At 42.0% G+C, this 16,556-nt stretch overlaps 1 protein-coding gene across 2 annotated transcripts in view; it reads right to left on the bottom strand.

Annotated features, from left to right (window-relative positions):
* LOC122797194 (SREBF chaperone) overlaps positions 1-16,556 on the bottom strand; it is a 2,019,897-nt gene that overhangs the window by 1,693,087 nt on the left and 310,254 nt on the right. For both annotated transcript variants that reach the window (XM_044066018.1, XM_044066017.1), the window contains exon 4: positions 13,619-13,776. In XM_044066018.1, the coding sequence (XP_043921953.1) occupies positions 13,619-13,776 (158 nt within the window). The remainder of the gene's footprint in view (positions 1-13,618; positions 13,777-16,556) is intronic.

The following is a 16,556-nucleotide window of genomic DNA, read 5'->3' on the forward strand; positions in this document are numbered from 1 at the left end:
TACATGGCTTCGAAATGCCCATGATTTTTTTCTTTTTTTTCACTTTTTAAGTCTTTATGACTACGTTCAGGCCACTAAAACCAAACCCTCTAGCTGTGGACATGCATGTTTCAGTCTTTTTAGTGACCTTATCAGCAAATCATTAAGTGGATAGTTTGTCTATCCTTCAGAAACACATGATCTTTAAACCCAGCTGATGTCCATAAAGATTAAGATACCTGTAAGATATCCCAACTCACATCCAAATCCAAGGGTACAAAAGGTCACTGAACGATTTGTCTGTGTGACCTTATTTTACCACTTGGTTTGGATATTTCAAGAGACCAAATATCCTACTTTATATCCAAGTCTGCTTTTTTCCACTTTTTTTTAACAGTTGGAATGAACCAGTACATGTGTTTATTTCCTTCCAGCTATTTTGGGTTTGACCTGGTGTGCCAAAAATTCCCATTTATCTTAAAAACTCAAACCTTTGGCCATTGAACGCTGGCCCTTTAACTAAAATTAAGAGTTTTTTGAATGCCATGTGTAAAAACAATCAGGCATTATAACAAATCATGAGGAAGCATCCTTCACTTTGAACATTTCAGGGTACCTGGAGCAGCAGTACACACAGATGAGATACTTCATTAGTCTGAAACGAAACAGGTCAGCTGCTATTTGTGCCCAAGGTTGATCTGGAATATCATGTGGCATCATCCCCTACTTTTGATTCTCTAAAAGCATTCTGCAGACCTTACACAATCTCATAATATTTTTTCTTACAGTAAACATACTGGACCAAAACATCACATCCCTGGCTTACAAAATACCCAAATGGACTTCAGAGTCTGCTGCAATAACTGCTTCTGATTTAAACAAAGTCCCTGAGTCTAATTGGTTTCCTCCCCAAAGGTAAAACGGGATTGTACTCGCACAGCATAGCTTTCATCTGGCTACCCATTTAACACCACGTCCTTCAGGAGTTGCATCTCAACGTGAATGTTAATGCACTTTTTCAGCTCTGTTTTTTTCTCTGAAATACGCAGATAATCACTCACACCACCTCACCTTACTTTCCTAAAGCTCTTCTGTGGGATTTCCAGCCCTCAGATGACCCGACGTTGGCTCCCATACAAAAGCTTAAGCCTGGCTGCTGTAGGTGCGTGGGACATCACACGCAGGGGCCAGGAGTATAAATGTGATGGCCAGGAGTATAAATGTGATGGCACACACAGACCTCAGAACTTGAAGCCCAGAGAAGAGACTATAAGGCCAAGGAGAAACAAAAGCAAATGTCCTTACAGGGTGCAATGAGTGGCCTGCAGAGAGGGTATACCCTAGAGAAAATAGAGGATATCAGGGGGATGGAGGGTGGGAAGGAATACTGCAATATGGAAGAGAAGGACATCTATGGTTACGGTAAGATTTTACACAACTATTCAATGTCTTTCTATTCTCATGTTGCAGTATTCATACTGTGGGACAGTACCACAACTAGGAGGAATGGTGGGAGGTGGCCAATGTGCAGCATTCTAGGAATCCTTGCAGGATTGCCCTGGCAAATCCTGCTCTGGCCCTAGAGACCTGGTTCAGCTTGTAGTGCTTGGTGAAAGTATGGACTGTGGACCAGGTGGCTGCCTCCATGATGTAAGCGGTGTCCAGTCCTTTCATGAAGGCCTTAGAGGTAGCCGTGCCTCTGGTAGAATACGCTCGCACTCCTTGAGGCAATGGTTTGTAGTGATGAGAGTAGCAAAAAAGGATGGATTTTCTGATCCAGGAGGAAATAGTTTGTTTGGAGAATGCCTTACCCAGGGCCCTGGGATGGAAAGAAATGAACAGTTTGTCAGATTTTCTGAAAGACTTGGTTTTGTCCAAGTAGAATCTCAGTTGCCTATGTACATCTAGGGAATGGAGGATCCTCTCTGCGGAGTTAGTAGGAGAGGGGAAGAAGGTGGTTAGGTGAATGGACTGGTTTAAGGAAAGCACATTAACTACTTTGGGCGTAAAGGAGGGGTTAGTGCGTAGGGAAACCCTGTCATTGTGGAAGGTGGTGTAAGGAGGGCAAGCCATCAGGGGCTGCAATTCAGACACTCTTCTAGCAGAGGCAATGGCCACTAAAAGGATGGTTTTCTATGTGCACATTTGAAGAGATGCTGTGCTGGCTGTCTCAAAAGGGGGAAGGGTAAGCTTTTCTAGCACGAAGTTGAGATCCCAGGGAGGAGAAATGGCCTTTCTTGGATTTCTGATGTGTAAGACCCCTCTCAGGAAAAGGTTTGCATCCAGTCTAGAGAGAAGAGGCATCTGTGAAGGCAAGCATGCAGAAATGGCTGAGCGATGGACTTTGACAGAAGAATAAGCTAGCCCCTCCTTAATGACTCCGCAGGTATAGTTCAGGACCAGGGGAGGATCTGCTAGAAATGGGTCCTTGTTTCTCAGAGAACACCATTTCGAGAATCTCTGCCATTTAGACAAGTAGTTTTTTCTAGTTGTTGGTTTCCTGGCCTCCCTCAGGACAGAGAGCACGTCTTCTGAGTAGTGCTGTCTAAAAGGGATCAAAATTTGATCACCCACAGAGTTAGTTGTAGCAAATACAGTTGTGGGTCCAGGAGGGATCCCTGTTGTTGAGTCAGTAGGTCCACCTGGTGGGGTAACTTGTGGTGATTGCCCTTGGCTAGTGAAAAACAGAAGGGGGAATCAGTGTTGCCTTGGCCAATAGAGAGTCACCACCAAGATTTTTGGTTGTTCCTTCTTGATTTTTAGGAGGACTCTTTGAATTAGAGGGAAGGGCGGGAAGACATACAGGTACATTCCCTGCCATGAAAAACTGAAGGCATCCACTCTCCAAGCTAGTGGTGAGTGGGTCCTGCTGCAAGATTTGTTCAATTGTCTGTTCTGGGGGGAGGCAAACAGATCCTGTTGTGGTGTGCTCCACTGATGGACTATGTGTAGGAAGGTATCCCTGTGCAACATCCATTCGTGTTGCAGAGATGTGGTTCTGCTGAGCATGTTTTCCTGACAGGGGATGTATGAAGCTTTCAGGAAGAGGTTGTGTTTTGCTGCTATTTCCCAGATTAGCAGGGTAATCTGACATAGGCAGTAAGCCTTTGTCCCTCCTTGTTTAAGTATCACATGACAGTAGTTTTGTCTGTCACAATGTGGAGTTATTCCTGGTTACAACATGGGAAGGAAAACATTCAGAGCTAGGAGGACAGCAGTCATTTTCCTGACATTGATGTGCTGTTTTTGTAGGGCAGGGGTCCAGCACTGTTGTACACTGTAGCCTGCAGGGTTTCTCCCCATCCTAGGTCTGATGCATCTGTGTGCATAGACTGGGAAGTGGGAGGAAGTTGAAGAGGAATTCCCTGGTTGTTGGAAACCTGCTGAATCCACCACTTCAGCTCTAATTTTAGACAGGACAGAAGGGGGATGAGTTTGTCTAGAGGTTGTTGGCTCTGGGACCAAACAGTCTTTAAGTACCACTGGAATTTCCTCATGTGCATCCTTGCTAGTGAGAGCATGGGAATGGTTGCAGCCATGAGGTCTATAGTTTGGAGAAACTGTCTTGCAGCTAGATGTGATTCTGTCAACAGACTCTGAAAATGGGAGGAGAGGGACTGTACCTTGTCTGGAGGTAAGAAGGATCTCATTAAAGATGCTCTGATTCTGCACCCTAGGAAAACCTTGTCCTGTTGTGGGAGGAGAGAGGAATTTTGGAGGTTGACAGTGAAACCCAGGTTGTATACAAGGGAAATGGTGAATTAGAGATTTTCCCGAAGGGAGGACTGTGATTCTGCCAAAATGAGAATGTCGTCCAAGTAAGGGTAGATTTGAATTCCCTTGGTTCTGTAGTGGGCGATGGCAGGGGCCAAGCACTTTGTAAAAACTCTGGGTGCCATAGACAAGCCAAAAGGCAATGCGGTAAACTAAAAATGAAAAGAGGGCCCAAAGAAGTGCAGGAACCTCCTGTGTGAGGGTTTCACTGGGATGTGCAGGTATGCATCCTTTAGGTCCAGGGTAACCATGAAAGCTTGAGGTGGAATGAGGAGTAAAAGAGTTTGAAGGGAGAGCACCTTGAAGGAGGGAACCTGCAGGAACAGGTAAGAGAGGTCCAGGATAGGTCTCCAGGGGCCATCCTTTTTTGGCACTAATTAGAGGTGGGAGTAGAAGTCTCTTCCCTCCTGACCTAAGGGAACTGGTTCTATTGTTGCTTGGGCGAGTACTTCCTGCAGGATGGGAAGAAGTAGAGGGAGTTGATTTTTGGGAGGGAAAGGAATTTTTATTGGTGTAGGTTTTTCTTTCCAGGAAAGAAAGTATCCTTTTTGGATGATGGAAAGAACCCACCGATCTGTAGTAATGGTTTTCCAAAAAGGGAGTCATTGGGTAAGGTGGGCGGACAGGGGCACTTGGGCAAGGCAGTGACTTAGAGGAGCATCCCCCTCTAGCTGGAAAGGGCTGTTTGTTCGGGGGTTATGGTTGAGGGGGTCCGGGATAAGGTTGTCTCTGAGATCCCCTACGTGGTCTGGCAGTAGAGGGGTGAGATGTGGAAGTGGCCCTTCTAACAAAGGATATTTTGGCTGGGTTGTTCCTGTAGTATCTGGGCACTGGAGACACCAGCAAGTGCTTAATGTCCTGCAGTTCCTTGTTTTTTTTTTTGCAAGTTTTTATAAAGTTCTGCAGCATTTTTGTCAAACAGGTTGTTATCCAGAGGAGCGTCCATGACCTTGGCTTTAAAGTCATCTGGCAGAGGTTGTAGTCTGAGCCAGGAGTATCTTCACAAGGTGGAAGCAGTGGCAGCAGATCTGGCAACTGCTTATGCAGCATCATAGCTGCAGCGGATAGAGTGTCTGGCTACATGGGTGGCCAATGACAATTTGGAGGAAATGTCTGATATGACTGGACAGTCTAGGCTGGTAGCCAACAAGGTGGAGACCTGACAGACTAGGTCTAGGGCATACTTCACCATGTGAGTTTGGTAGTTTATATCCCTGAAAGCTAGGGTAGAGGAGGTGTATACCTTTGTACCCACCCTGTCCATGGTTTTGCTGTCTTTATTGGATGGCAGTAGGGAAGCAGAAGGCAATTGCCTAGACTGTCGGTCTGGGGATACTGCAATAACAGCTGGGGTCAGCCAAAAGTGGTTTTATGAGGAACTTGTAATCATCAGGGACTTTGTAAAACCTATCCGACCTCTTAGGGGCAGGAGGTTGAGAGTCTAGGTTCTTAGAAACCGAAGTGAAAGCATCCAAGAAAGCTGGGAGTACTGGAGGGATGGGCTGAAGGTGAAGGGGAGTCAAGCTGTAGAAGCTCAAAATATCTTTTCTGGGTTTCAGAGACTAAAGAAATATCCCACTTGAAATACTCTTTTATTTTTGAGATGGTCTCCCCAAATGATAAGTCCTCAAGTGGGGAGTCCACTTCAGGTGAGTAATAGTCTATGGGAGAGGCAATCTGTGAAACATAGGAGACAGATTTCTCAGAGGAGGAATAAGACTGTTCTGGGTCTTCCTGGGTAACTGTTTGCTGAGTAGATGCTAAAGGCAGGAAGGAGGCAGAAGCCAGCCTAGGACTCAGTACAGGGATGCTCGTGGGAGTAGGGCCTGTAGCCCTAAGGGCCATAAATGCCTGCATCAAGGAGGAAGTGAAGGACTCCCAGTCTGGGGCTGCAGGAGGCGTCGGGCTCAAGTATTTTGTTTTCTGCTTTCTTTTAGAAGGAGTGTGTGTCTGGGTGGGCAAGGAAACAGAGGCCTATGTTGGTGTAGGACAGGTCTTGGTTGGCCGGTCCAGCGATGGTTTCTCCTCAATGTCGGTTATGACCGAAGTCTGAGTCAACTTCGCTGACGTGCTATTCGTGGGTACTGACACGGCCTCTCCTAGAGGAACCATCAGAGTAATCGGGTGTCCCTCGGCCCCTAGAACGGTAGCCGGCAGGACTTCCGAAGGTGAAGCTGTATCTGGAGAAGGCCTACAAACCTTGTCCTTCTTCTGCAGTTGTTTGGCTTGGGTGGCCAACTCAGAATCTATCCTAAGTGTGAGGCATTTAAGCCTTTGGTTTTCTAGAAATAGATTTAACTCAGATAGACGGCTGCGTAAGGTCTTGGGTATGAATGATTGGCAAACAGAGCAGGCCTTGTGGTTGTGCTCCTTACCTAAGCAAAAGACACAGCAGTCGTAGGAGTCTTTGTGCGGAATCTGGGACCCGCAACTACATTTACTCTTTTTCTCCGACATTGGCTAGAGAAAAACAACTACAGCAACCAAGCTAAAGCTTAAGAAAGTACAAAAAGGCAAAAACCCCAACAGGATACTTATCTTTAGATGTCTTCAGACGTAGGAGGGAAGCGGTCGAAGTAATCGTCATTTGCGGCTGAAAGGTTCTGGGGTTTGTGCATGCCAATGTCACATTTATACTCCAAGGTTTATGGCCCTACGTGTGACATCCCACGCACCTACAGCAGCCAGGCTTAAGCTTTTGTATAGGAGCCGATGTCAGGTCACCTAAGGGCTGGAAATCCCACAGTATGAATACTGCAACATGGGAACAGAAGGACATCAGTAATTACTTAAAAAATCTACAAAAGCACACTTGGTACATTTGATCACTAAATTTGGGTTCTAAAATAACAACTTAAAAATGCTGCCCATTGTTTCTGACTCACTTGGTTTAGTGTGCATGAACACTACGGTCCATTCCTCAACGTCTTTGCTTGATTCTCTGTCTCATGGCTACAGGTACTATATTCTCCATGAAGTATGAATAACAAGTGTTATGTCAGGATTAAACCTGGTGCTGTGCTGTCTTGTAATGCATTTCAAACCAACAGTTAGTATTTTGCAGAGTGGCAGGGCAGGACCAAGGGTAATGGGTGGGGCGAAACTTGGAAGTTAGTCACAGTGACTTCTCTGAGAAGGGAGACCTCCCCAATCTGGGGTCCCTCCAAGGTTTCTCTGGAAATTTCTTCCAGAGCACCTTTCTGTGTTTCTGAAGTGGTCTGGATTCTCTTCTAACAAAAGAAGTGATTTTGGAAGGGTAGCTCCTCTGGCATCTGGGTAAAGCGGTAAGCAGAATCTGTCTGCAGTCTTTCAAAGTTTTGCATTCTTCCTGTAATGCTTTAAAGAAATTGACTGCCTGCAGACTAAACAAAACATTCTTGTCCAAGGGTGAATCGATGAGCTTGGCTTTGAAATCTTCTGACATAGGTTGGTTGTGTAACCATCCATACCAATGGATGACAAAAGATGCTCTTGAAAAGGCCTCCAAGGCATCACAACTACATTTTACAATGTGTCTAGCCACCTAGGTAGCAAGATTAACCATAGACAGAATTTGTTGTTTGGACACCGAACCCTGGAAATCCACCATAACCTTGTTCAAAGTGTTGAGGATGGACATCTTGATCTGATAATTAATAGCCTTGAAAGCCAGAGTACAGGAAGTAGAGACCTTCTTTTCCCACCTATCTATGGCACTACTGTCCTTGTCTTAAGAGGGGGCATTGGTGCCGGCGAGCAATTTAGAAGGTTTACCTGAGGAAAGAGACACTGCAGATGGGTCTGCCACTGGGTTCTTATACAGGAATTTAAGTTCATCACCAACACTGTAGACCTGCCTGGCCTTTTGGAAGCAAACAGCTGCAAATCAACAGCTGTAGAGGTAGACTGGAAGGCACCAAAAAAGGCCTCCAGCACAGAAGGGATAGGAAATGAGACAGGAGTGCCCATTTCCAAGAGACTGTAATGCAATTTCTGGACCTCTGTAATTCGTCTAGACTCCCATCCAAAATGTTTCATCATGCTGAAAATAAAAAGTTTCCCCAGAAGAAGCCTCTCTCACAGGGGCGTCATGAGACGTGGAGTCTTCATCATCTGAAAGGACTTGACAGGGGGACTGGATATGAGAACAGTGAGCTAGAGTATGGTTAGAGTCAGAGCCATCAGAAGAGGGAAAGGAGGGGGTCGGGGTGCAGACAAAGAAGGTGGTTTCAAGGTTATAATGGCCTTGAGAAGACCTTGAGAAAAGTCCATCCACTACTTCTCTCAAGAAAAAAGGGGTGAACGGACATGTCTTTGTCTTTTGTCACTTTTTCTTCAGTGTGATGTCTGCTTGAACCAAGTGGGGCAGCTTTGACTCCTAATGTACAGCATTTAATGTTCTGGGAATAACTTCCCTGACTAAAATCTGCAGGATGTCTTCTTGTCCCTCTTAAATGATGAAAAGCAGTTCCCATTTCTCAGCAGAAGTGGTTTTGTCAGTTGTATGACAAACTGACACCATACTGACCTCCAGCAGGGTTGTGGTAGAGGGCCTCAGAGGATGAGGCGAACAAAGCGTGGGTTCAACCTCAGCTGGTAAGTCAGACTTAGACTGGGTAGAATGAATGCCAGGCCTAGGCCTCTTGAGTTTCTTCTTGTGGGATGGAGGTGCATCCAGTGAGGCAGAATCTGCTACCTTGGAGTGGGTCAAATGCTTAAGATGCTGGCTACGAAGACAAATGGAATTGCAAAGTCTTGGGTACAAAGGATTGGCAAATGAAGCAGGCCTACTAGTTTTGTTCCACGCCAATGCATAACAGACACTGGGTATAGAGGTCCTTGTAGGGAATTTGCTTGCTGCACTCATACTTACCCCTCGTAGTTGACTTCTAACAAAGATATGGAAAAACAACTTATATAAGTAAAAGAAGTTTCCCCAAAGAGGCACTTATCTGTATTTCTTTGGTAGCTATGATACCAACTACCACAAGAAGATCAGTCTGAAGGGTGCAAGACCTGCGTTCAGAATGGTGGCGAGACAGTCTGGGGATCTATTCTTATATGTCTACCTATATACCCATATGCTTGTGAAATGAGGTCATATGTTAAACATACAATCCAGGGAAGGTTAAGCTTTGGTACCCCAACTGGATGTCAGTGTTGAAAACCCATTTGTTTGGAATACTGCAACAATGACTTCAGTGAGAACATCGACAAATCTTTTTTCATAGAGACTGCATTACAGTCTCCAAGGTAGTTTCATAGATCTTCTCATATTACCTACTTCCTCAGCAAGTTAAGCTCAAGTACTTTAAAAACATAACGACTGTACTAAAACATCCTATTCATCTTTTATTAGATGGAGATATTCATCCTAATCCTGGCCCTAATCAACAAATTTATAATAACCAACAAAACATCAATAATCCACAAACACAAGCATCTAATGGAATTTCTACCTCCACACAATTAGGTAACTCTCTCAAAATAGCTCAACTTAACATCCGTAGCATTAACAACAAACTCAGTCAATTACATGCTCTTCTACAAGTTCAGGCATTTGATATCCTTTGTCTTACAGAAGCTTGGTTAAAACCCTCTACTCAAGACCTAGAAATAACCCAACCTGGATACAACATCCTCAGATGTGACCGTACTTCCAAAAAGGGTGGTGGTGTAGCTATCTTGTATAAATCAGAACTTCTAGTTTCATCCCATAATGCACCTCTACCTCCTAATACCAATGCCGAAACCCTCACTATTAAACTACAACTTAATAAATCTAAATCTATTTTTATAATCTGTACCTATATCCCGCCTGGAAATAACACCAATACTCTTGAAAACATTCTTAGTAGCCTTTCCACCCTACTTCCTCAAGAAGCAATCATACTAGGTGACTTTAATATTGACTGGACTACCTGTAGCTCTCCTGATCCTAACACCCACATTAATCTTTATGGTTTCACCCAACTAATAAACACCCCTACAAGAATTCACAAACCTAGTAATAAAGAAACCACTCTTGACTGGATTCTTGTAAATAGTCATCCTGAAACCTATATACCAGGAACACTACCTGATGACATTAGCGACCATTATTTAACCTATATAATAAGGCAAAAGGCTCATTATCCTACCAATAACACCTTTATAACCTTTCGTACAAAAAAACACTTCCAAGCAGATAGCTTTCAAAATGAACTAAAAGCCTGTAACTGGTCACCCCTGAAGCACCTCAAACTAGATGAAGCTGTTTCTTACTTTAATAATAAATTCCTACAAATCCTGGATCTCCATGCCCCCCTTCAATCCTCCAGAGTCAGGACCAAAGCAGCTCCATGGCTCACACAACAAACCAAGGAAAAAAATGTTCCTACGAAACAAAATATGGGCCAAATGGAGAGCCACTAAGAGCTCTGCAGACCATCTACTCTTTAAACAGCTAAGAAATGCAACCAAAAAGGACATTATCTTAGACAAAAAAAAATATTATCTCCACCTTCAACAATCTCATACAAAAAATCCACAAAAGTTCTGGTCAGGCATCAATAAACTTCTCCAACCAGGACATTCTAAAACTCCAGCCCCAACTTCAATTCCTCATGATAATCCTTTGCAAATAGCTGATGCCTTCAATAATTACTTCACCGAAATTATTCAAAATCTTGCAAAGACACTCCCTCCCAGTCCTCCCAACCCTTTACAAAACATAAACAGTTCAGTGCCCTCCTTCCACATACAACCTGTATCAACATCCTTTATCTGCAAACTCCTTCAAAAACTTAAGCCTTGTACCCCGTCTGCTGACCACCTACCAGCTGAATATCTTCAAATAGCTTCCAAAGTCATAGCTTATCCCATATCCATCCTTATAAACAGTACCATGACAGAAGGTAGCATCCCGTCCATATGGAAAGTCTCTCACATTATCCCTTTACCTAAAGGAGGCAACTCCACTGATATCTCCAATTTCCATCCAATTGCATTACTCTCCCCACTTGCCAAAATAATGGAAAAATGTATTCATCATCAACAACTTCATCACCTGCTCGACAACAATTTACTTGCCAACTGCCAGCACGGCTTTAGGCCCTTTCATAGTACATCCACTGCCCTGCTAACTTTTGCCAACTGTATAAGCAGAAATCGAAATAATAATTCTCTGTCTTCCGCATTATTTATTGACCTATCAAAAGCCTTTGATATGGTTAACCACGACTTACTAATCCGTGTGCTAAAAGCACAATCTTTTGACCCTCAAGCAATACTTTGGTTTACATCCTATCTAAAAAAACAGACAGTAAGCATTGCTTTGGGATAATAATCTATCAACACCCCTCCCCGTAAACAATGGAGTCCCACAAGGCTCTATATTAGGCCCTCTTTTATTTTCCATTTTTATTAATGACCTCAATACTGTTTTTCCTCAAGCCAACTGTATTCAATATGCCGATGACTCTACTCTATGTTCTTCTAATTCATCTATCTCTCTTCAAACTCTTACCCAAACAGTATTTAACACTGGTGAAAATTGGTTTACTGACCATTGCCTCCTTAACCCCAAAAAAACAAAATTGTTACTTTTTGCTCCCACCCAAAAGTCTCCATCTATCCACTTCACAATTACCTCTAACAACGGTACCATTATTTCCCCTGATACTACTACACGTCTCCTGGGCATTACCATAGATAATAACCTCAGCTATGACAATCATATCAACAATACTATACTGATGGTCAATAGAAAACTTGGCTGCTTGTATAGAATTAAACCTTATCTCACACCTCTAGCTAGAACCACCATTGCCCAGACCCACCTCACTTCTACCCTATTCTATGCTTCGGCTATATATACCAATCTATCAAAATCTAATCTAAGTAAGCTCGAAACTAGCTATAACAATATAGCAAGATTTGCCACTGGCACCCCTTTTAGAACCCACCACTGTCACAACCTTAAACAACTCGGGTGGTTTGAACTACAAAACCAGCTGGTATATAATCAACTAGTGATCACACAAAGAATCCATCACCCAAATAATACCCCAATCCTCTCTAACCTAATCTCCCCATATAAAAATCTTGCGACACTTCGTTCAGCTAACAAGTTACTAATCGCCAATATCAAATCTAATAACAAAGCTGGAGACTCCCTTTTTACCAACATTGTGGGAAAAATATGGAACAAGCTTCCGATGTCACTCGCATCTCTCTCATCTACATCTCTCTACAAAAAATACCTCAAAGAACTTTTGAAAAATCATTGGCTCTGTCCCTGCTCTAAACCTGACTGAACCTCACTTTTCCTATTACTATCTCTTCTTGCCTTATGCCCTCCTTATGGGCTTTGTCCCCTCTCTTCCTTCAATCCTAGAAGCTAACTTTATTTCAGCCCTCATTTGTATCATTTGTTCTCTACCTTCATCTTATGTTCCCCTACCTTGACTTACAAATGGCAACATGAGAACCTCAAGTGTACCTGTACCTCCTTAAATCTAAAAACCCATGCAAAGACTCTAAACTACTTTTCCTCTTCTTAGACAAACTTTTTATTTAATTTTAACCCATACACTATTACATTCTCTTATATAGTAGAACTTTAGTAACATTTAAGTATTATATATAGTCATTCTGCTATGTTTGGAACTTATCTACACATGAAAGCTATTAGTGTAAGTAGTGCATTTTTATTTTGTAATTTCTATTTTTGTAATTTTATTTTGTAATTTCTATTTTGTAATTATATTACGTTTGGAGCTTATCTCCCTGGGCCTCTACTGAAAATGGACATGTATCCAGCTAGACTAGCCCAGTCAACAAATGTAAAATAAATAAATAATAAATACATTTTTCAGTTATGTTGTGAATTTACGGAACAATGTCCAAAAATGCACGAAACTTATCCATTAAAATATACACATTTTGATCCAAGGGATGTGGCCAATATATCAGCAGACACATTTAGTGCAAACTTCACCCCATCTATCCACACTGTTCTTCCCACTTTCCCTGAAACTGCTTGTGAACAAGTCTAATAATCTCAGTCAAATGGTAAAAATACTTCTTCCATGGAACCACATAACATACCAGGCTGCACCGTCCTCACTCCCAAGTATAAATGATCTGATCCTCTATTTTAAATGTTTTAAATGATCAGCCTCAGCCTATTCATAGGGTTTGTGCCGAATGTCTTGAGAACACACACACTGTGACTCCCATAAATAAGGACAGCCTCTTCACAGTGCCCGTTAGCATCACCAGTCTTGTACACAAAAAAATATGGAACATTTCATAGCAGAACTCACTTATGCGGACATAGGCAACTTAAATAACCTAGACCTCAAAATGATACAAAGGCTGTGGGCAGTGGTCATTCAGTGCATGCTGCTTATCTCAACCTGGCTTGACCTTTGGCACTATCACTCACATTGGTATTAATGGGAAATTAGGAAAACGATGTAAAACCCCCACTGCTGCCAGTGGACTGCAAGCTAGCTATCCAACAGATCACAAGTTGCTGACAGTCTCTCTAAATGTAAAACTAGCTAGTCAAGTACCACGATTCAGCACTGGGACCTCTCTCCGTCATTTAATTTGCACACTTCAGTCAGTAGCATACATAATCATCTAGAACAAATGCAAACTTCATTAGTGAATACATCCTCCATCAACTGAAGCAAGAACATACACAGCCAGAGCTACATTTAGTGGTTCCCCATAAGGAGGCACTCTAAGACACTGCAAAATATTTTAATTTCTAGTTTCTTTCTCAGTTTAATTCATGAAACTGGAATTATAATTTTTTTAATCACTTAAACAGCAATATTAGACGGCTTAAGCTTAATGTATTTATTTCTGCCTATTCTCTAAATAATGGCATTACCTTTCCTTAACAACATGATTACGGACCTCCTCCACCAATTGGAACACACGAGACAGCGGTGACCGAAAAGCGTCCACAGCAAACAGAGTTTTGTCCCATGGAAAAACAATGGATTTTACAAATACTTGCTGGATGTAAGCCACAGGCTGCCCGACATACTATCAATAAGAGACAAAAACACAACCTGTTAACAATGAAGACTAATGTTCCAAATTATAATTATGAGCAGGAACATGTGCTACAATATTAGCATATAAAGAGTTTCATTAAATAAATCAGATTCTCTCTCACATAGCCATAATTCCTTTGCCAATTCACTTTAACTATATCTGAAGATTCAACTACAAAACAAAGTTGTCCTCGCCACTAGGGAAGAAGTGCAACTTAATAATAGGAGCAAAAATAACACAGAATGATCTAGCCCTAAAATTAATACTGTCACTACAGTTCTGGGATTTAAACAGGAGTGGCAAGATCCATCACAGGACACTTACTTAAAGGCATAAATGCAGCTCCTGACATATCAGCAAGTGATCTTGCAATATACAGTCTTAGTGCAGATGACCCTATCTTATACAATGGCAACAAAGAATACTGTCTGCACTGAGGATAATTACTCATACTGAATTCCACTCTGCCTTGTATGCTAATGTCTCCTTTACAGTCAAATAATTAGAACTGTGGTGTGCAACTGTACTGATCCCTGTACCATAAGAGTTGAAAAGTAAAAATACTGTCTAATAAGTAGTCATATTGCCTAACAAGTAAGTGTAGCTAACCTGTGACTGGCACGTGTGTGCCAAAATAGCTGCAACAACAGAAGATGCCCTTATCTAAACAGTTAAGGCATTTAACAGTCAAACATAAAAGTTCAAAGACTGCAAAAGAAGAATTTCTTGATTCTGGAGGGGAAACCGAGCTTACTGTGCTGGTCCATTTAAGAGTCATGTCCCCATAATAAACAGCAAGTAAATAAACAAACAAATGTAAACAAAGTAACTAAAATTTACACTCAATGACATGAGTCAGTACAATAAACAAATCAATTGTTCTTATTTTCTTAAACAATTAAGGTTAAAATAGTTTTTGGGAAGAGTATCACAACACAAGGTGTTCTGCCTTATACAAAGGAGTAATGTCTGCATCTACCATGCCCATACAATTTTAAGGAGAGAGCTACTATCATAACAAAACAGTATGTGCATTTTGTCATATGCAAACCTCCTGGCAATACAGCTCCAAAATGAACAGTACCAGATATTCTTCTACTGCTTTCCTCTTTCCCACATGCAGTTAGTGTAGTTACGTAGGATGGTACCTCCTCCATCCCATCTGGGTTGCAATAAAAAAAAATGCTCAGAACTGTTACCTACAGATTTGGAAAATGTGTATTTCTACAAGTTTAGCTCATCTATTTTACAGACAGTAGCTGTGTCAATTACTCATTTAGGATCCAATCTGGAGGGTCTTGCATAAAACAAGAAGACAGCAGTCCTTGAAGTTCTGTAATCCATCATGTGCAAATCCAAACAGTACAGGGAATAAGGATGCCAATGCTACTGTTTTCAGTATGATTGTCTAAATCAAGAAAAGCACGTTAGAAGCTGTGCAAGTGTTGCATTGTGTTTATTAAAATGACCATTATGTTTAGTGACTATCCCAGAAAACCATGTACTGCATGTCACACAGAATCCCAACTTCTCAGTAATCAAAGCAGTAACAGCTATCACTGAAGTGGACATCTCATGGCAAGAGAAAATAAATTCCAGTGTTTCTTTGACTTGTGCTTACGTTCTATTTTTCCTTACAGGCTTTTTTTTTCTTTAAGTTTCCCTTACAGATGGCTTTTACCCCTTATGGCAGTTCCCTGCTCTGTAGATCAATGTGTGTGTATGCAGCTTTAAGAAGGTATCCAAGAGCTTGCACAAGTGTACAAATACTGAGGACGTTCCAGCTAGACTGCCATTTTGTAGTAAGCTGTTGAGATGTAAGCATGTATGTACAGCGGATAAAAAAACTGTACACACCCCTTTAAAATGGCAGGTTTTTGTGATATAAAAAACTGAGACCACAATAAGTCATTTCAAAACTTTTCTCACCTTTAATGCGACCTATAACCTGTACAATTCAACTGAAAAACAAACAAATCTGTTAGGGGAAAAAATAAAAAAACGTACAACATGCACACCCTTAAACTAATACTTTCTTGAAGCACCTTTTGATTTTATTACAGCATTCAGTGTTCTTGGGTAGGATTCTATCAGTATGGCACATCTTGACTTGGCAAGATTTGCCCACCCTTCCTTGCAAAAGCGCTCAAAATCTATCAGATTGTGAGGGCATCTCTTCTGCACAGCCCTCTTCAGGTCACCCCACAGATTTTGATTTTCTATTGGATTTAGGTCTGGGTTCTGGCTGGGCCATTCCAAAACTTTAATTTTCTTCTGGTGAAGCCATTATTTTGTTGATTTAGATGTATGCTTGGGGTCACTGTCGTGTTGAAAGGTAAAATTCCTCTTCATCTTTCTTGCAGATGCCTGAAGGTTTTGGGACAAAAGTGACTGGTATTTGGAACTGTTCATAATTCCCTCCATCTTGACTAAAGCCCCAGTTCCAGCTGAAGAAAACAACCCCAAAGCATGATACTGCTACCACCATGCTTCACCATGGGGATGGTGTTCTTTTGGTGATGAGAAGTGTTGTTTTTGCGCCAAACATACCTTTTGGAATTGTGGCCAAAAAGTTCAGCCTTGGTCTCCTCAAACCATTTTCCCGCATGATTTTGGGAGACTTGATGTACTGTTTTGCAAATTTTAACCATGTCTGGATGTTTTTCTGGTTAAGAAAAGGCTTCCGTCGTGCAACCCTACCCCCACAGTCCAGACATATGGAGAATAAAGGAGATTGCTGTCACATGTAGTACACAATCAGTACTTGC

The sequence above is a fragment of the Protopterus annectens genome, chromosome 3.part0 (assembly GCF_019279795.1).
Source record: "Protopterus annectens isolate FY-2018-M chromosome 3.part0, PAN1.0, whole genome shotgun sequence".
Taxonomy (NCBI): Eukaryota; Metazoa; Chordata; order Ceratodontiformes; family Protopteridae; genus Protopterus; species Protopterus annectens.